Source organism: Sinohyriopsis cumingii, chromosome 16 (genome assembly GCF_028554795.1).
Source record: "Sinohyriopsis cumingii isolate HCF-2022 chromosome 16, ASM2855479v2, whole genome shotgun sequence".
Classification (NCBI taxonomy): Eukaryota; Metazoa; Mollusca; class Bivalvia; order Unionida; family Unionidae; genus Sinohyriopsis; species Sinohyriopsis cumingii.
In genome coordinates, this window is record NC_142976.1 from 47,011,664 (window position 1) to 47,033,331 (window position 21,668).

Here is a 21,668-nt window from a genome sequence, read left to right on the forward strand (position 1 = left end):
AACATTACCTCCATTACGAATTTACAATGTAATTACTATGCATCATTTCCTAGATGAGAGGTGTGCTTTATGCATGGTAATATGTATAATGTACTTATCTAAAACACGTCTTTCAGCATTTTAGCAAGTGAATTTTGTTACCTGCATTGTGTATTACCAACATGCTGACTCGCAATGTTTTGACACCATGTGGTAAATAGATTTGGCATTTATTGTAACCTTGTATAATTATTTTGTGAATATTTTACGTGTTAGTCATTATAAGTAGCATAATGAAATTACCTACTATCATGTATAATTCAACCAGGACATAGTGAATTTATTCGATAATTCCAATGTGTTGCTGTGCACCCGCTGCCAAAATACATACTAATCTGCCATTTACACTCTTTTGGTCAGCAAGCTATGGAATCTGATTGGCTATTGGTCACATGACCCTTTTCTATAAATAGCACCATGTACATGTAATGTAGAGCTTCACTGTTATCTTGTCCACTGTATGGAGCAGATGGAAGTAACGCATTGGGAGATCTTGTACCCATTACCTTATTCACTGCCCCGACTTGAGCAACTGTTTTCTTGTACTTCCATAACGTGAATTTTATATGATATAATTCATTACAAATATATTCTTCATCAACTCAGAGAGAGGTCAAGAAGGTGCAATTATCTCTGAAGCTCCATTGCACCTTCCCCCATGGGAGTCGATCACCTTTGTCTCCTGTGATTATCTGCAAGTCTCGTATTAAATCTTAAATGTTTATATTGTATTGACATTTAGTAATTGCATGTTCACCTGTTCTTGTACTTAAGGTAATTTACAAATAATGATGTTTATTCTATACGGTCTAGTATTATTCTTTGCAATCAAAATCTAGACAGGAAGACCCAAAAATATTGCAGCCTGGATACGACATTACACTTTGTTCAACTGCTGTTACACTGTAACAATCTGTAATACCTAATACTGAATCTTTCACAATGTAACAATCTGTAATACCTAATACTGAATCTTTCACAATGTAACAATCTGTAATATGTAACACTAAATCAGATAACACTTTCCACACAACTGTAATAAAAATGTTCAAAATTATAATCTTTGTTTTGTCATACCCTTTACCTATTCAAAAAAAAAGGGTTTCCAGTATTTGTTTTCCCCTACATTACTAACAGTATAATTACTGTAGGACATTTGATGCTTGACAATATATGATTAGTATGACAAAATCACTTCTGAAGCACTTTAAGAAAGAAAGAGTTGGGGGTATAATTCTTGTGATTAAGTAATACTTACCTGCTACAATAATTATTGCATTGTTTCTCTATTCTGGGACTCTAAGTCCCCAGTTCAAACTAAGTATACCCTTCTCCAATTAGTATTGAAAAGAATTGAATCCCAGTCTGACCTGTTAGTTGGAGCCAACATATCCTCTTTTGACGTGGACCTAGAGTACAGGACATCAGAAAGGTGTGGGAGAAGAGAATCATGGCAATAGTAGTAATGAAACATTATATAATTAAAATTAGTTTACCCTTCCCTACATCACCAGATTTTAATAGCAGTAATGCACCATTACTAATGCACTAATTAGAAAGGAGTCTGGTAGCCACAACCTCAACTGCTGTACTAGTCCTTGCAGTAACTGTTGACTATTGTTAGCTGGTAGATGGTTGGCTCTGTGCCAGCAAAACAAATGCCCTTGTTCTGATGCACCAACATAAAAGGAAGAGAAGATACAAAGAGACCAACAAAAGGTGGCTCTCAACATCATCCAAACAGGGTTGCTTTTTTCTCAGACCATAATCTCTGACAAATTACATTGTCTGGCTCTAGGTTAGCACCCAATCCCAAATCTGATGCATTGTTATGGTGGCGCTCTACAGTTTCACATTTTGCATAGGGTTCGAATTTTAAAGAAAAGAATTTCCCCAGCTTTCCTCACTGTTATAATAGCTATTTAAAAGACCTAGTATATCTTAGGTATAATTCAAAGAACCTTTAATTCCCTTTATTTTGGTGTATAATTGATGGGTGTAATATGGGTTATAGAGTATAAGCCTGGCCTTACTCCACATGTGCACCTTTCAAAAAAGTGCTGGCTCCACTTGGTCATTTTCACTTCCTGAACTTCAGAAGTAAGCTGTATAAAAAAGAGCCAATAACTTTTTTCATTTTATATATCTGGTAATTCATTCATTGCTCTTTCAGAAGCTGGTATTGTCTAGTCTGGTAAAATTCATTTTCCCTATTTTAATAGCTGCTATGGAAAGTGTCCTTTAGACTAATTCAGGCTGAGTTTTTAGCACATGGGAGCAATCAATTTAGTAGTGTGCTTAGATCATGTACAATGTCCAAAAGTACAATATCCAAAGAAATAACATCCACATTAATGTAGCATAGAGGTATGCCAACATTCTCTCCATTGTGCATATTTTAAATGCAAACAACTTCACCTTACATATGTCACTCTCTCAAAAGTACATAATACTGGTGAGTGCCCCCTATACAAAAACGATTGGGCTTTTAAAGTGTAATCTGGGATGCCAATTAGAAAACTATCAAGTTTAGCCACCGAAGCAGGTATTTTTGAAAACCAAATCCCAAAGGGCTCTAACATGTTAGAGGGACCTTGTTTAGTCTTCAGTTTTCTAGAAGCAGGAACTGCAGTACATGTACATCACCTATGCAAGACAAAGATAATTCTGAGTAATCTGGGGAGAGATCAGGAGGATCCAACAAGGCCAAAAAAGCAGTTTTAATGGACAGAATTTTGGAAGATTCTGTCTGCAGAAGCATGAACTTTCTCTAGGCTAATGAACAAGTTCATTCCCATATGTTCAAAATCCTGAAAAGGGATGTGATTTTGGATTTTTAATATAGCTTTAACAATTTTTCAGTCATTTGTCTGCAGTGTGGCAGTTTTTAGTGATGTCTAGCACTGAGGTATCATGCTGCAGACATGTGACATCATGTCCCACCCATTTACATTATCCTGACACCAGGCCAACCAGTCCTAACACTAACCTCTTAATGGAAAGCACCAAGCGAGGCTGCTCCTACCACAATCTTTATATGTTTTTGGTATGATTCAGCCAATTTTCAAACCTGCATCCTCTCACATCCAAGGCAGACATTCTAACCACTAGGCCACTGTAGCGGTCCCTTCAGAAGAGAATCTCCAGGATCATGATGCATCAACAAGTAATACTGTAACTACTTCCATTACCTTGTTAATGGTTCTGGGGATGGAAATGAAGCTAAAGGGAAGAGCTCAACCTTGAAATGCCTCCTCATTACGGTATTTTCTGAATGGAGGGAAGATTGGGACATGAAGATCAATATAGACAATCCAGTTGTAGGGCCTTTAATGGATTTCATTACAGAGATGGTATAGTTACCACCGCGAAGTATTCTTCCCACAATAATCTGCTCAAGGCAGAAAGGTCATTTACAAGTCAAATCTTTCTGCCTCTTTTACAGATGAAAGACATGGGAATAGAAAGCCAGAGTGTGGTCCTTTTCTACCCTTTCAGCTGTGTCCTTCCATAGAAATGTGAGTTCCTCTTACATTGCTTAGTACTGGTTACACTGAAGGAAGATGCTCCCGGTAACGAATCTAGTAGCCATCCTTTGCAGAAGAATGGACCCATCCAGACCACCACTCACTTGGAAGTAGAAGACGGTGCACTGTATGGTGCAGGAGGTTTCTAAAGGGTGACAGTTTGTGTATTATGGAAATAATCTGATTGTATGTTCAATGACTTTCAACGGTGAAAACTGAATGGCAGCTTCGAAGTAATCTATTTTCAAATTGTACATTAAATGCATTCACGTTCCTTTCTGTTTTCAAGGATCATTCATTATGCATTTTACATTTTATGTCATTGTTTTCCTTCATATGTGATCAAATGCAAAGTTTAAGACAAAATCGCTTTCGACGATGGTTTGGGAGGTGTGCTTTCTAAAACAGAATTAGGACAGAATGCAAATGCAGTATTGCACCAGAAAGCAGTTTCCCAATTCTCCAAAATTAGAACTCCTGCACTTTTTATCATGCACTTGTTTATATACCCTACGAAAACATTGAAAGATTAACATAAACATTTACGTAGGTGCATGGCTTTAGTAGCACTGAAGACTGCCACAAATGCAAAAAGTGATCAGAACATTTAGAGGGTCATTCATTAAAAAATGTATGGTAGTTTTATTTTGGGGGAAGGGACTAATTTTAATCAGTCTGATTAAAATCAGATCTCCACTTTCCTAAGTGAAGATCTGACAGCAACCGCTTAGGTGTCATGTTCTGGTGACTTACCATGTATTTTGTGACACTGCATTTGATGTTACACTATAAATTAATTTTAAAGTAATTTTTTGTGCAATGTATGAAGCTTCTATTGTAGGTGCTGTTTCAAAAGGTATGCGGAGAACTCACCCTCGGAGAACTTGCCCCAACGTATCTAGAGAAGTCGCCCCAAAACTTGTCACCCAGATAACCTTTTTATCACAGAATTAAATCATCTTTTACATGATTCATATTATGAAGAGCAGAGGTCACAATATGCCATTCAACTAGTGTTCAGTTTTCTTATAAACTGACCAACTAAATTTCCGTCAACTTTTTGCTCCAGCCATTCCCATTTCCATGGGTTTTTTTTAAACCTTTATCTAAACATCTCATATTTTGGTCTCTCTCAACACTTCGAATGCCATTTTTTTGCGCGCTTCTACTTTCCATTACCATCAGTTTCCATTACACGAAAATTCATTGGATTAAATTTAAACTTTTGACCAATCAGAATACTCTTTACGAGAGTTGTGGACAAACTAATATATGGAACGAATACTTATAAGGGTTCTTGCGGAATGGATCCAAACAGACCATTTTTTTAAAAACCGATTCCAAGATGAAAAAAAAAAACTATATCAAGAATAATCAGATTCAAGTCAGAAGAAAAGCGAATTCTGCTTTAAAACGGAGAAAAATCATGTCTCGAACAACTACAAGAAACTTGGCCAGTCTGATTGATAATAATAATAATAATAATAATATAATAATAATAATGCTTTATTTATAGAGGGTGACTCATTAGTCAAGGACTATTCTCCCTTGAGGCCCTCTTAAGGAGAGTATAACAATGCACATTATATGAAGATGGCAATAATTACTGTTTATTTTAACATGTTTAGTATTAAAATACTAAATTCCATTATCTGTTAGAAACACATACATGCTCATGATATCTTTTCTTAAATATTCTAATATTTTCAGCAGATTTTACATGTAGTGGAAGCTTATTCCACAGAACTGTACCAGAGTATTGAAAACTCTTTTTAAATTGCTCTGTTCTTGGTTTTGGTATTAGAATGTTTCCATGTGATATTGATCTCAACTGGTATTGTGCTGAAAAAGGCCTGAATAAGTCTTGAAGATACTCTGGTGCAGTTCCATGTAGACATTTATATAAAAGAACTGCCTTGTGAAAATCTATCCTGTCATATATTGTGAGCCATTTGAGTTCTGTAAATAATGCTTTTGAGGGATGATCAACAGATGCATCTAAAATTACACGTGCTGCTCGTTTCTGAAGTTTATAAATCCTGTCAAGCTCAGATTTGGCACAGTTTCCCCATACATTTGAACAATAATCCATTGTTGGAAGAATATATGACTTGTAGTATAGATTGCGAGTTTCCATAGGTAAATATTTCTTGATTCTGCTGAGAAGGGCAATTTTGGATGACAGTGTTTTACAAAGCTTATCAATATGGTCATTCCATAATAAATTATTATCTACAGACACACCTACAAGCCTTTCATGTTTGACATTTTCTAATGGATGATTATTTATTGCAAGAGACAGTTTTGGGTTCCCTGACTTGTGTAGCTTTTGTGATGTCCCCAAAATCATACATTTTGTTTTACCTTCATTAATTACCATCCTATTTTGTTGTGCCCAGTTTTGGACTCTGATAAGGTCTGAGTTTAATTTCATTTGGATAACTTCAGTATCAGAACTAGATGTATACAAAGTTGCATCATCTGCAAACAAATCTGTGTTTGTGGATTCATTATTTAATGGTAGATCATTGATATAGATAAGGAAGAGGAGAGGGCCCAAAACTGAGCCTTGAGGGACTCCTGAATGAATAGTGCGAGTTTGAGAGCTAATATTGCCAATGCTTACTTGTTGAGACCTTTGGTTTAGGTATGATCTAAACCAGTTTAAAGAAGGATTGTCAAATCTGTAACAGTTCAACTTTTGCAGCAGAATTTCATGATCAACAAGATCAAAGGCTTTCTTGAAGTCAAGGAAAACAATCCCAGTCATATGTCCATTATCCATTTCCTTCAGCCAAAGATCAATTAATTTGGTAAGTTCTGTTTGGCACGAGTGGTACTTTCTAAATCCTGATTGAGCTTTATGAAATAGAGAGTATGTTTCGAAAAATTTATAGACCTGAATGGCTACATGCTTTTCAAATAGTTTTGACAATACAGGTAGAATTGATATTGGTCTGTAATTTCCTGGATCCTCCTTTTCTCCTTTCTTAAAGATAGGTGTAACCTTTGCACATTTCAATGTTTCTGGAAAATTACCACTCATTATACTTAAATTTATGATATGCGTTAGTGACTTTGTTATTACTGGTGCAGCAATTTTAAGAATTCGTGGACCAATACCATCCAATCCAGAGGATTTATTAATATTAACCTTAATTAGCATATCAAAAACATCACCTTCACTAACATTAGCTATTGAAAAATAATTTTCATCAGGAATTTTAGCTTTTATAAATAATAGAAGAGCATCAAGTTCAATTGGGATATTAGTCTGGTTCTGAATACTCTTACTGGAGATGCTTATGAAGAAATTGTTGAACATTTCCACAATGTCTTGTACAGATGTTGCTATATCATCATTTTGCTTAAGTCTAGGGGGAAGGCAACTGTTCTTGCGTGGGTTCAGCTCTTTTAGATGCTTCCACAATGTTTTGGTACTCTTACTTTCATTAATAGCCTGTTTATAGTAGTTCTCTTTTGCCTTATCTATCAGGTACTTAGTTTTATTTCTCCACTTTCTATAGCTTTTCATGTCTTTTTTCTTGTGGAAATTATCTCTTAGGTGCCTAGCCTCATTGATCTCAGGGGTAATCCACTTGGGTGTAATTTGGTGTTTAACCCTTTTTGTTTTAATTGGGGCATGCTTGTCTAAGGCTGCATTGAACATCTGATACCATTTGTCCAAGGCAGTGTTGACATCAGCTATAGTGCAGACTGATTGGAAAGGTTTGCAAACTAAATCATTTAAGAACATTTCCTCATCAAACTGTTTGAAGTCCCTGTATTGAATTTCAATGTGTTGGCCATTTTTAGATGATTTCGGAACATGTCTAGTTATACAGACTGGGTAGTGGTCACTCAGTGCATACACTGGTACCTTAATTTCACTTACGTTTTCAGGTTTATTAGTATAGACATGATCAATGATAGTAGCACTTTTATCCGTTACTCTAGTTGGGGTGTTAATTAATTGAGTAAAGTTGTAAGTTTCAAAGCTACTTATCCATGTTAATGGTGGAGTTTTCATATAGTCAATGTTAAAATCACCTAATATGATAATTTCTAAATCTTCCTTAAGTAATGCTTTTTGAATTTGAACCTCAAATCTATCAATCCAATCAGCTGTGGAACTAGGTGGCCTGTAAACCGAACATAAGAGTATTGGCTTTGATTGGGCAAGGGTTACTTCGATCCAGATGCTCTCTACCCCAATAGTCTCTAGATCAACACGTCTGTTATAACTAATGGAACTGTCTACATAGAGAAGAATACCCCCACCCCCCATGGATTCCCTATCTTTTCTTTCAAAGTTGAACCCCTGTATTTGGAGAGCCAAATCATCAGTATCATCGGAAAGAAAGGTTTCACATAGACCTAGAATATTGACTGATCTAGTTTGCTGTAATATTAACTTTATCTCATTCAGTTTAGGGAGGATGTGTTGAATATTTAGGTTGATTACTTGCAGACCTCTTTTGAGGAGGCCAAATACATGACAATTTTGATCAGAGGATTGATCTTCAGACAAGGTAGTATGCCATATATTGTTTTTAGACTTGACAGATTTCTTTACATTGCCTTGATTATTTACATAAACATATGAAGAAGATAACATACAAGATCCATCTGTTGTACCATGACCACATGTAGTGGATATTTGAGAATGTTCAATATGAGACTGATTTACATATATACAAGAAGACATTGACATATTAGACACTTGGGGGGCCTCAGAGGGAGAAGTAACTTGAACAGTATCACACAGTTGTTTACATGTTAACAAGTTGCACTTTGTACACAAATCAGATAGTGCCTGAAACCTGTTTATAGAATTATAATTATTACATTGAAAAGTGTACACATATTCTAATGCATTTTGTTGCTGGATATGTGTTGCATAGGCCTGTACATCATAGCCTTCTACCTATTGGTATGTGCACAACTTTTGCTTATGTCCTAGTTCATTACAAAGATGGCAGCGAATCTGTTTTCCATGCAGACACCGCTGTGTTACATGACCGTGCTCTCCACAATACAAGCAGTTGTCTGACTCATGCCTAACCCCTTTTATAAGTCTTATGTACTGGTCTATATTCCTAAGGAGCATGGCAGTACCTCTGTTGGACAAGTGGATTTGGTCTCGCTGGTACAATTGTTGGTTCACTCGATTGTCTTTGAAGAAGGTCCAGTATTGCGGAACAAAGAGTATTTGGAAATTTTCACACAACATACTTAGGGTGTCATTTAGTTGAGTCATAAGTGCATCCCTTCTTGGCGGTAGACCTGAGATGATTATTTTACACTCTGCGTTTTTGGACCTGATGGCATACAGCAGACTTTCATAATCATCCTCAATGCCCTTCAAAGATTGGCCATTACTGTAATTATTGCCACCAATGAGAAGAATTACAGTATGATATGGTGACATATCCATTTCCAATATTTTTTCTGTAATAGTGTTAATAGTAGCACCTCTATGAGTTTTTACGTCAGTTTTATATGATCAAGCACAGTAGTCTCATTCCCTGCTTCATATGCTCCCTACGTGAGAGAGCACATGTCAACATGATAGTCAGAATCAGTCTAAAGTTTTTAATTTGGGTTGATTTATTTCTTATTCAGTTATTTTTAATTGAATTATAAAGTGCTAAATCATGTTCTTAGACTCAAACATTAATTTGAAATTATACGAAATTCAGCCAGGAACATTTTGGATTATATTATTGTGTTACATGAAAAGAATGTTAGCACAATGCCACACTCCTGACCATTTTCACATTAGCATATTGAAGACTGCAGGCACATCAGTATCAGATTTTATCTGAAATACCACTGGAATTCAATTGGAACTTCATACATTTGAACTTGTGATAGAACTCTGATAACTATTTGGGATTTAATTCACAACAGTGTAAGTTCTTTTTAAATTGTTAGATTGTACTCTAGGGGAAATAATTTATTTCTTGAAATTGACAAAACTTTATGACTTTTGCTCTTTTTCTGTTTATTTTCCTTAAGACCATATACATGTAACTGATACATTTATCCCACACGAATGTACTCTACAGTATCATACCTTGTGGGCAGAACAGCAAAGCTTCATTAATTCCTGCCCACAAATTATGACCCTTAGTTGGGATTTCCCTATCCATGGGAGGAATAACAAATCTTAAGATAAAAATCAGACTTCAGATAAACAATGTTACAAATTTGCTAATTCTGGGTGTACATGACTTTAGATTAGTTCAAATTATAAATAATCTTTAGGTGCTTAAGCTAATGGCTATATCTTTCCTTTTTCTAAAATTTACTTGCAATAAAATAAATGAAAGAAGAATTAATATACCTTTTTCTTACCATGTATAAGTAATGAAAATAATAAATAGTCCTCATCTCACCTGAAGTAGAGGATTGTGCCCATCTCATGCTGGAATCTAAGGAACAGATCCAGTTCAGCTCTGTTTTCAATCCTAACAGATCCTGATCTGTTTATCTCTTCCACAAGGCCGAGTGGTGCAACCTGGTAGAAAACGAAGGAAGGAAAGAGTTTAAGTGTAACAGCAAAGGCAACAAATCCAGTAACAAGTTGGAACGCATGATAAACACATTCAGTTTTGATACAACTTAACATCATTGGCTTAAATATCTAGCACTATATTCATCAGCATCCTATATTTTAGTGCCAGTGTTCAAGATCTTACCAGTAATTATTGCAATATACTCACAGAAGTTCTCAGTTAAGTGGATTAATTACTGTGATAATGTGTACATGGGTTATTATCTCTGTTTTCCATTATCCAGTTATCTAAACTGAGTTGAAATGGATCTGTAATACTCGAGGCAATAAATCTGAATACACATGTTGTCATCTCATTTTAAATTTGCCGCAGGATCTGCTTTGTTAAGATCATTTTGAATAGAAGGAATATGGTGAAATTTATTTGTATCGTATCATGACGAAAATTTTTATTCTGTAATTAAATTTGCCATATCTAAAACAAAGATTAGTTTTTACATTTCATATGTTAAGAACATGCAAAAGGATGTAGATCACTATGGAAAAATATTCTGTTGTCAGAAAAAATGGTTACGTTAGAACTCATTTCAATCAGTACTTTGTGTGCCTTATTGACACCTGGGTCACAGTAGTCATCAAGGCTTCAGTGTTTACAGCTGTAAATGTCTTACTTTTGTTTGCTGCCTGTAGATGGGCATAAATTGGCAAACACGTAAACGAACATGCACTTCACTCAAATTGACACAATAATAACCCATTCCAAGTAGGTAAAATGTTTCCAAATGGAATTTGGCATCATTAGGAAAAAACAACCTTGACGAGAATTGGTTGTAGCTGACAATGTCCAACATTATCTTAAGATCACTATAAGTAGTTACATAGTATCTTAAGATCATTTTAAGTAGTTACATAGGATCTTAAGATCACTATAAGTAGTTACATAGGATCTTAAGATCACTATAAGTAGTTACATAGGATCTTAAGATCACTATAAGTAGTTACATAGGATCTTAAGGTCATTATAAGTAGTTACATAGGATCTTAAGATCACTATAAGTAGTTACATAGGATCTTAAGATCACTATAAGTAGTTACATAGGATCTTAAGATCACTATAAGTAGTTACATAGGATCTTAAGATCACTATAAGTAGTTACATAGGATCTGAAGATCATTATAAGTAGTTACATAGGATCTTAAGATGATATCATTTAGGTCTTGACACTGGACACTTCATACTGTTCAATGATGATGTCATTTAGGGCTTGACACTGGACACTTCATACTGTTCAATGATGATGTCATTTAGGGCTTGACACTGGACACTTCACACTGTTAAGTGATTATGACATTAGGGCTTGATACTAGATACTTCATACTGTTCAATGATGAAGTCATTTAGTGCTTGACACTGGACACTTCATACTGTTCAATGATGATGTCATTTAGGGCTTGACACTGGACACTTCACACTCTTAAGTGATGGTATCATTTAGGGCTTGACACTGGACACTTCATATTGTTCAATGATGATGTCATTTAGGGCTTGGCACTGGACACTTCATACTGTTCAGTGATGGTATCATTTAGGGCTTGACACTGGACACTTCATATTGTTCAATGATGATGTCATTTAGGGCTTGGCACTGGACACTTCACACTGTTAAGTGATTATGACATTAGGGTTTGACACTGGACACTTCATATTGTTCAAACTCATCATGAATGGCATGTTGCATGCAATGAACAGACTGCTACAATTTTAATAACATAAAAAGAACAACAAATGCCAGAAATACAACCAGAATTTTTTATTTGTAAAATAAAGCTATGAAACATTATTATGATTTGTTATTTTTAAGTTAACGAAGGATATAATATACCCTAATTTACCTCGAATAATTTACCTGCAATGAACTCACTGAGCATATCAATAAAATGACAGATATTACAGATATTAAATTTCTAAGCAAAATATTTGAGACAAATGCTAATATTCAAAAGTGCATGAATTATCCAGGTAGAAAAATATTTTATAATGTCTGGATATTTCGGTCAAAGACGATACTTACTATATTTTACACTTAACAAATGTAATGGTAAATAACAAATATTTTGGAAGACTGGACATTTTTTACACATGTCTCCCGCTTTGATATATTCTGGTAGGATATGGGGATTGGTAAATATCACAAGTGTTGGAAGGCACTTGTCTTTGATGTATTCTCATGGTAGGACATAAGGAAACTAAATATTATATTTCATTTCATTGCTATGTTTAAACATTATTTTTGTTCTGTGTTCTAACTTACCTTCACTCCAGAAGCTTTCAGCGTCATGATTGCTTGTTCTAGGGGAAGCCATCTTGCTGGCTTTTCTTCTCCCCAGTGTGGTTGTTGTTTTGCCAGTTCAAAAATCCTTTTCTTCAATTCTTCCAGTTTGGGGTCGTGGACAGTGTTGTCAATGGCAATATCATCCATGAGATGGACTATGGTTGGCCTGTCTTTTAGAACATAGCGCAGTTTTTCGAAGTATTCATTAATGACTCTCTGACGATATTTCTGTAAGAAAACACAATAGCCCATGTCAAACTTAATGCAATTTTGTGAGTGTTACAAACATAATGTTGCATCCCAAAAAGCTCAGATTTTTACAATAGGCACCATTCTTTTTATGTACATATTGATGGACAACATCTGTAAGAAATCGACCATGGAATGAATGACAAGCCTGACATGAGCTGTATTCCAGATCTGAAGATGGGATTTAGTGACAATTAAATAAAAGGAAAGCAACAGCTTAAACACTTAAGTTAACGAATGTTAAATGGTTGTCCATGCAATTACAGAGGGATGCCTGCAGATCACTTTGTGAAACTGTTGCAAAGACTGGCTAAGCAAAAGTAGATTTAATCTAATCACCTACATCATTCATGTCCCAGTTAAGACTTTCATGATGAATTACTGACATGCTAAGTGATCACTTTGTCATGCTAAAATGAAAGCATAAAAAACAACTTAAACAAAGTACTGGTTATCACCTAAGTTGAGTAGCCACATGCACACGGCAAACACATTCCAATTATAAATTTATATATATATATATATATATATATATATATATATATATATATATATATATATATATATATATGGCAACAACCGATTTATCTTCAGGACCAGTGACAATCAGTGTTGTGGATTTTTGGCCCACTGTGTGTTTTCATTTATTGCTATGCAATGTCTTAGTTGGAACTATGGTTGTGGTTAATCCACTTGTAACTGACAAGCCTTGTTTGTTTGCTTGTGTAGTGACTATAGCTATGGCAAAAAAGCTGAGAAAGAGGTTGATCAGGAAATCATTTCTTTGGCTGATACAGTTATTGGTCAGGCTTAAGAAAAGGTCATGTTTGCTCCTCATATTGATCATTCAAGAGGTATTGATCACAATGATCCCCTTTTTACTACTCGTATTCTTTATTCTAATCAGGGTGAACAAATGACAATCACTTGTCGTTAAACAGGAACCAGAACATGACATCTCCTGATTGTTACAGAGGGTTATTAGGGAATCTGATTCTACATTGGTCTGAAAAATGGGGTGCTTATGAGAAAATGGAGACCAGCAGAGTTAACAATTAGTGATGAGTGGCCAGTGAACTAACAGATTGCGGTACTTAAATCATACAGACAGGAACTTCTTAGAAAAATTAACTGGCCAGTTTCAGTTCTTCTTAACTAGCATATGGACATATTATCCATGGACAATTGTAGTTGTGGAAAGATTCCGACATCTTTTAGATTGTATCTTTGCCTGTGAAGTGGCAACAAATAATATTCTGTCTACTCACTCAAAACTACAAGTAAGGCAGGCCAAAACTACAAAGTTATGAACTTTTCAACCAGGTGATAAAGTTCTGTATCTCTTGCAAATGCTTCAAACTCCTCATCAGTTTTGATATTATGATCCTTATAAAGTTAAAATGAAAGTGACTGAAATTATATAAACATGCCTATGAGGTGGAAACAATATTAACTCAGTCACGTAAATATGCTAAAGGAGCCTTTAATCAAGATAGCCCTGTAAATCATTCAGTAAAGTTAGTTATTCTTGCCACACACAGTGACAATTTAAATTATGAATTGTACAACCGGATTCTATTGACTCTGGACCAGTCTTCAAAATTCAGCAATATTAAAGCATCTGGATAAGAAAATTTCTACAGCCAAAGCAGCACATATGTGCACTTGTTCCAGATGTTCTAAGTCAAACAAAAAAAATCCACCATGATGTTGAAGTAGTAGATTCTAAGACTGTAAAACAGCACCTTTATATGATGAATCCTCTCAAGCAGGAATATTTGAAGAAGGAAACTGAATATTTGTCGGAGAATGACTTTGTTGAACCAAGCAAAATTAACTGTAGTATGCAGTGTATTCTTGTACTGAAACTAGATAATTCTTGCTATAGATGCACAGATTACAGACGTGAACAGTGTCTCCAAAATAGACTCATCTGGACTGTATTGTCAGAATTGGAAATGCAAAATATGTTGCCAAGTTTAACCTGTTAAAAGGATCATGGCAGATTTCACTAACACAGAGAGCAAAGGAAATATCAGCTGAGACCCCGAAATATAAGCAATTACTAAATATAACCCATATGCCCTAAGTGCATATCTCCCTAGTAGAGATGCAACTGAAACAGGGTATCTCTGTTGGGGACTTAACTACTGATAGATGTATTCCATAATGGCACCAACGAATGTTAGATCAATCTCTAGAGTTCAAAGTACTCAATAAGATCTAGCAAATGAAGATCTCCCCAAGTGGAATGACTTTTGGAGATATTAAGAGTGTTTGTGAAGACAGAACACTATATCTTGTCAGAAAGGTAGAACAGAAAAATTGCTACTACAGTAAGAAAGGGGAAAAAGAAATAACATGCTTCTTAGTGCTTCAGTCGCAAAAGATTAATTTTAAGCACACTACCTTTGCAAAGCAAAAACAGATCCTTCCACTTAGGTAGCCCATTAATATGTCTAATCAATAGGTCAAGGAGATCCTTGATCAAAGCCATATTGTATAATCTGAGCTCGGGGCCCTTAGTGGTCGAATGGTCTAAAGCGCTCTCCATTACGGATCACTGCCATCTCACCTCTGTCTGTGTGGGTTCGAGTCTCGGATTCGGCCAATATGGGTATGTGTGAAAGCTTGCCAGTAGCTTCCCGTGGGTCGGTGGTTTTTTCCGGGGTTTTCCCCAGTTCTTCCTCCACCATTAATACTGGCAGCAATGTATAGCCGTGTGCTGAAAAATGGCATTAAACCCTATAACAACAACAATAATCTGAGCTCTGGATGCCCTAACCTTGTTAAGTATATCTAGAATCAACTTAGAGGGAGGGAATGCATACAATGAACAGTCTATCCCACCTTGGGGGAAAGGAGTCCATTGCCCAAACTCTTTTAGTCTGGGGCAGGAAAAACATAGATGGAAGTTTATTATGGAGTTTCATGGCAAACAAGTCTTTTAGAGATTTCTCTCATCTTCATGTAGAGATCTCATTCTGTTAGAACGGACTTGCCTGTTCTAACAAACTTTCTGAAAGGATATTTTCCTCCCTGGAATGTGATAAACTCCTAGTGTAATTAATTCCAATTCTGAGCAGCATAGCAGATTCCAGACAAGGAGCACGAGTACATATTTTTGTCTGACATATGCAACCACTGATGTGTTGTCTGAAGAGACCATGATGCAGTGCCCGATAACATGATTTCATACTAAAGTATTTCTAAAATTGCTTATGTGAAGGAGTACTCCATCTGACCATAAATGAGACATTCCCCCCAACTGATACACATAGATGAGTTGGATCTGAAATGTTGACTTGTTTGATTTGACAGCAAATTTTTACATGGTTTCCAGACAGCCAACAGGAAAAATAGACAATATAAATTGAGTCTATTTAGGGATACCAGTCTTAAAGTCTTGCAGTACCAGAGGAATTTGTACTGTGCATAATTTAGCGATTATAAATTGCAATTTTGAAAATATTATCTCAGTCACTAGGTACACCACAATAATCCTACCTTTCTTTCAACAAAGGACCTACGTAAGTGAGTCCTTGAAATGATTCACATTGTATTATGATTAAATTAGGTAATTTAACCGTTTATTAAAACTCAAAATATTAAAATTCCCAAATCTTTAATTCGAGTATTAAAATATGATTCAACTTTATAAATAAACTTTAGAGACACCTTGAATCCCATTTAGACCTACCTTTGGAATTTTATCCACATGAGTTCCCACCAGAATCACAGGAGGGATGCCAGATTTTGGGGAAGGTGCACAGGAATGTATAGAATTCAACCAAATCTCGAACAGGTCTGAAGACAAAAAAAACAAATACTTTACACATGAATAAGCATTATAACAATAATGTTGTTGTTGCTGCTGCTGCTAATAATAATAATAATAATAATAATACCATGAAGAAGAATAACAATAACAATGATGATAATAACAGGTGCTCAGTTAATGCAAGACAGGTTAATCATGAGAAGGGAGGACAACTTTGTATGCCTTGATAGTATCATTCTGACATTTTGACCCATACAACAGATGAAAGGGCTCTTGGGTTTAATAATCCATTAGAAAATTTACCAATCTTGGATTACCAGATTAGTGTTAATTTTGAATCATGTATCTGCACTAACATGACACTAACTAGTTAACAAGAGTACTGAGAATGTTACAGCATGTCCACACCCACACCCACTAACTAGTTAACAAGAGTACTGAGAATGGTACAGCATGCCCACACCCACACCCACTAACTAGTTAACAAGAGTACTGAGAATGGTACAGCATGCCCACACCCACACCCACTAACTAGTTAACAAGAGTACTGAGAATGGTACAGCATGCCCACACCCACACCCACTAACTAGTTAACAAGAGTACTGAGAATGGTACAGCATGTACACACCCACACCCATTGTTTAATAATTCCTCAATGAAGTCTTTCCTTGGTCATGGCTGATGCTGTTTATTTCATTGTTTGGTTGTGAGGTTTAATGCCAGTTTTCAGCACGATGCATGGCGGCCAGAATATCTGGTACACGAAAAACCCAGGAAGATCATGGGAAGAACTGAATGACCCACGTAAGCTGTAGATAAACGAAGAGTATTAAACAATCGGCTTCAGTGATTTTTCTTTCAGTACAATTTCTATGCATTATATGTGAACGGACATGTAATAAGTTGTCAGTGCTACATACATCGTTGCCTGAGGTGGTTTATTTTTCTATACTGAGTTCAGTTTACTGATTGCTGCATGTACAATGAGAAACCTGATTACTAGAATTTATCTGGCTATGGAGTTTCACCACAATCAGGGTATTTAAAGCCTCTGTCCACTTTTTGAGAACAATCTTCAGCTGTAGAGGTATGTGAATGATACAAATGCATTCTTTCTTGCAATCATTTAAATGTGCTAAAACTGATTTACATATTGGATGGATGTTTCAAAATTTATCTTGCAGAGAGTTAAATCTATGTCGCATAATGCTATTTTGTCAGTACAGTTTCAAGTTTGCCATGTTTAGAACTGAACCAGTTAACTTCAATCATACAGTGCATGCATTTAAGGATGAGTAATGTTCGAGTTCTTACAATTCATCGAGAATATTCTTGTCTGACACAGATTCATGTGGGCTTTTTTTTAAAATAATAATTTCGTACTGTAGTGTTGATGAAATGTTTTAATGTGTAATGAAGACAGTTGATTTGCTCTCATGCTTACCTGTATTGTTGCATTCATACTTAACCATGTATCGTGTACTGCATGGCTCAGTCATTATATTTTTAGCTGTTTTGTGACGGGGAGTTGTAAAACTCTGTAGGGTTTTAGTTATAGTTAAGACTAATAAGGTCTAAACAACAATGAACTGGTTACACAAAATGTAGATAGCCCCACATCTAGTCCGATAAATCAACCCCAACCCCACAAATATGTGTTGATACCAATGGACGATATGTGGAACAGGATTCCTAACATTGAATCGAGTTATTGGTAATTAAGAACTTTCTTTTGCATCTACTACTGTTCTGTAATTAAAGAAGAGATGTATCGTAGAGTCACAAACATGGTACATTTAGCGCCTTTCAATGGTTGTCATATGTGCTTGCACTTGTCCCAAAAGACAAAATTTGCGAAAATTGCGCGTTTTTGAACTGTAACTTCAGTTTAGTACAGCGCAGAAAAGTCAATGATGGTATGATGAATAGAAAAATAACTCATGGTCATGTGCCTTAATAGACGAAATTAGCAGAAGGAAAACGAGGGTCATGGGTGGTTCAAAGTATTTGGAAGTTACATACCTTCTCTCTAATATAGTATGATAGAGATGGTACTATATCAGAACGGGTCATGGGGGTAATCTAGGGTAGTTTTTCACTATGATTTTTTCCTTCTAGATTATTAGGATTTGCTTCTCAACATCAGGCTCGCGTCAAGCACCTGTGGTTAAGAATACATGGGCTCGTATCGTTGCTTACAATTCGCTTTTCATACATGGGCTCGTATCGTTGCTTACAATTCGCCTTTCATACATGGCTCGTATCGTTGCTTACAATTTGACTGTCATACATGGGCTCGTATCGTTGCTTACAATTCGCTTTTCATACATGGGCTCGTATCGTTGCTTACAATTCGCTTTTCATACATGGGCTCGTATCGTTGCTTACAATTTGACTGTCATACATGGCTCGTATCGTTGCTTACAATTTGACTGTCATACATGGGCTCGTATCGTTGCTTACAATTCGCTTTTCATACATGGGCTCGTATCGTTGCTTACAATTCGCTTTTCATACATGGGCTCGTATCGTTGCTTACAATTCGCCTTTCATACATGGCTCGTATCGTTGCTTACAATTTGACTGTCATACATGGGCTCGTATCGTTGCTTACAATTCGCTTTTCATACATGGGCTCGTATCGTTCCTTACAATTCGCTTTTCATACATGGGCTCGTATCGTTGCTTACAATTCGCCTTTCATACATGGCTCGTATCGTTGCTTACAATTTGACTGTCATACATGGGCTCGTATCGTTGCTTACAATTCGCTTTTCATACATGGGCTCGTATTGTTGCTTACAATTCGCTTTTCATACATGGGCTCGTATCGTTGCTTACAATTCGCCTTTCATACATGGCTCGTATCGTTGCTTACAATTTGACTGTCATACATGGGCTCGTATCGTTGCTTACAATTTGACTGTCATACATGGGCTCGTATCGTTGCTTACAATTTGCCTTTTATACATGGCTCGTATCGTTGCTTACAATTCGCCTTTCATACATGGGCTCGTATCGTTGCTTACAATTTGACTGTCATACATGGGCTCGTATCGTTGCTTACAATTTGCCTTTCATACATGGGCTCGTATCGTTGCTTACAATTTGACTGTCATACATGGGCTCGTATCGTTGCTTACAATTTGCCTTTCATACATGGGCTCGTATCGTTGCTTACAATTCGCTTTTCATACATGGGCTAGTATCGTTGCTTACAATTCGCCTTTCATACATGGGCTTGTATCGTTGCTTACAATTCGCTTTTCATACATGGACTAGTATCGTTGCTTACAATTCGCCTTTCATACATGGGCTTGTATCGTTGCTTACAATTTGACTGTCATACATCCACTATATAACAACTACTATCACTATTATATAATGATACGAGGCCTGTGGTTAAGAAGAGCACAAAGGAATACGTCACTCTGATTCCTTCTTTTCTAACTCAACTGATGTTTTAATTATTTTTTTTATATAGAAATGCCACTATCAAAGTGGTACATTTCTGATAAACGCAAGTGCTTAAGCGCGTCTAAAAGAGAGGAATCCTGGATACATGTAGATGTGACCTACTAACGACTTTGAAGGGTGCAACTTGCATGATAAGGAGGCGTTTCCGGGTGGCTGTAGTCCTACAGTGTAAGACATAGCACATGTTGGTTTTATTTTAAATTTGACGTTCGTTATGTTAGTCGACATCAAAACACGGGTGATGTGTCTTACAGTGTAGACCTAGGGGCGACTGTAGTCCAACATGTAGCCTAAGATATCGACGCTGATATTTATGTTGTGGGCATCAAACACTAAAGCACTAAAACAAGAATAACGTGTGCTATGTCTTACACTGTAGGACATGGGGCGACTGCGGAGATCATATTTGATTACCAGAGACGATATTTAATAAATGTCATTGATCCGTATAAAAAAACACATGGCTTTAGTTGATCCATCACGGAGTGTAAGATAGGTCCCTACACATGTTGTTTTAGCTCGCCGAGCATGCACAGGATAGGTGCAATGTATTACATACGTGCATAGGGCAATATGAGTTACTAAAGTTACCAAATTGCGATTAATCAACGGATTTTTAAAAAAAAAAAATTAAATTAAATTTTCCCCTGATGATAGTTTCCACAAATAGATCTTTTTAGTTTAAATAATTATTATTTTTGGATATATTTCTTGTCTCAAGATGAGTTTTGGTTTGCCAACCTTTTCCCAAGGTCTCCAACATCCGACACCTTCCAAGAGTGTTCCAACTTTCAACGGTTTTTCAGCAAAATTCCAACTGTACGATATTTAAAGCCCTGAAAAGTTCGAAATGGTAGCCATAATGGTGGTGCACAAGCCACGAGACAACAGTGTCTGAAGCCCAAATTCGTTGAGAAGGAACTGCAGAATGTAACAGCAAGGTTTAAGAGTCAATGTAACAGCACATGGGTATATACTTTAATTTTATATACTTATGTAACTTACTTAGAATTTATTAGTCTGGGAATTATTTTATTCCATTAACAATTTATAAGATACATAATTTCAGTGCATAGATGTAGAACTTCAGTTTCTTCTATTATTCTAACATTAGTAATTTTTTGAGTCCATTTTCATGAATTTGAAATATTTATATATTCAACATTTAATTCCGTATTCTGAAATAAAAGGAGTTGCCTTGTCGTCAGGAAACATTGCTGTTGTAAAACGTCGTTTGGGGATGATAGGTGACGTTTTACAAACACATATTGCTTCTTATTAATTTGTGTGTGATGATTGAATGAGCCCATCTTCTCTTCACATTCCACGCATTTCCTAATAATAACTGTGCGTAGTTATCGAATAAGGCTATTTTTTTAAGTATATTACTAGCATAGATTGTGTGGTCATCGGATGCAAATAAGTATTTCCTCATATCACACCCATTCAGTTCTAACAAATGTATGTGCGATCATTGAATGTAAATATTTATCTTCAAATATCACACCTTCTTAGACTGAAACCCTCAATCCAATGAACATTTGTTCGTTCGAACATAATCTTCCTCCAGATACCAGAATAAACTATCAAGTGGTAGACGTTGAGGTCGCAGTTCAAGAGACACGACTCTGTTCTGTATTGGAAACAGTGCTAAGATAACTTGCCTCCCCTGATCCATTGCGGTCCTACTAACTTGCTAGCTCCTGCTAACGTTTTCTGCCCAAGATTGTCCAGTGTAGTCA

The 21,668-nt window shown here is 36.1% G+C and overlaps 1 protein-coding gene across 2 annotated transcripts in view; it reads right to left on the minus strand.

The window, feature by feature from the left end:
• The window catches only part of LOC149780355 (uncharacterized), a 137,585-nt gene that overhangs the window by 32,179 nt on the left and 83,738 nt on the right, over positions 1–21,668 (minus strand). For both annotated transcript variants that reach the window (XM_089937251.1, XM_089937252.1), the window contains 3 exons: positions 16,369–16,475; positions 12,399–12,647; positions 9,968–10,089 (listed from right to left, as the gene is read on the minus strand). In XM_089937251.1, the coding sequence (XP_089793377.1) occupies positions 9,968–10,089; positions 12,399–12,647; positions 16,369–16,475 (478 nt within the window). The remainder of the gene's footprint in view (positions 1–9,967; positions 10,090–12,398; positions 12,648–16,368; positions 16,476–21,668) is intronic.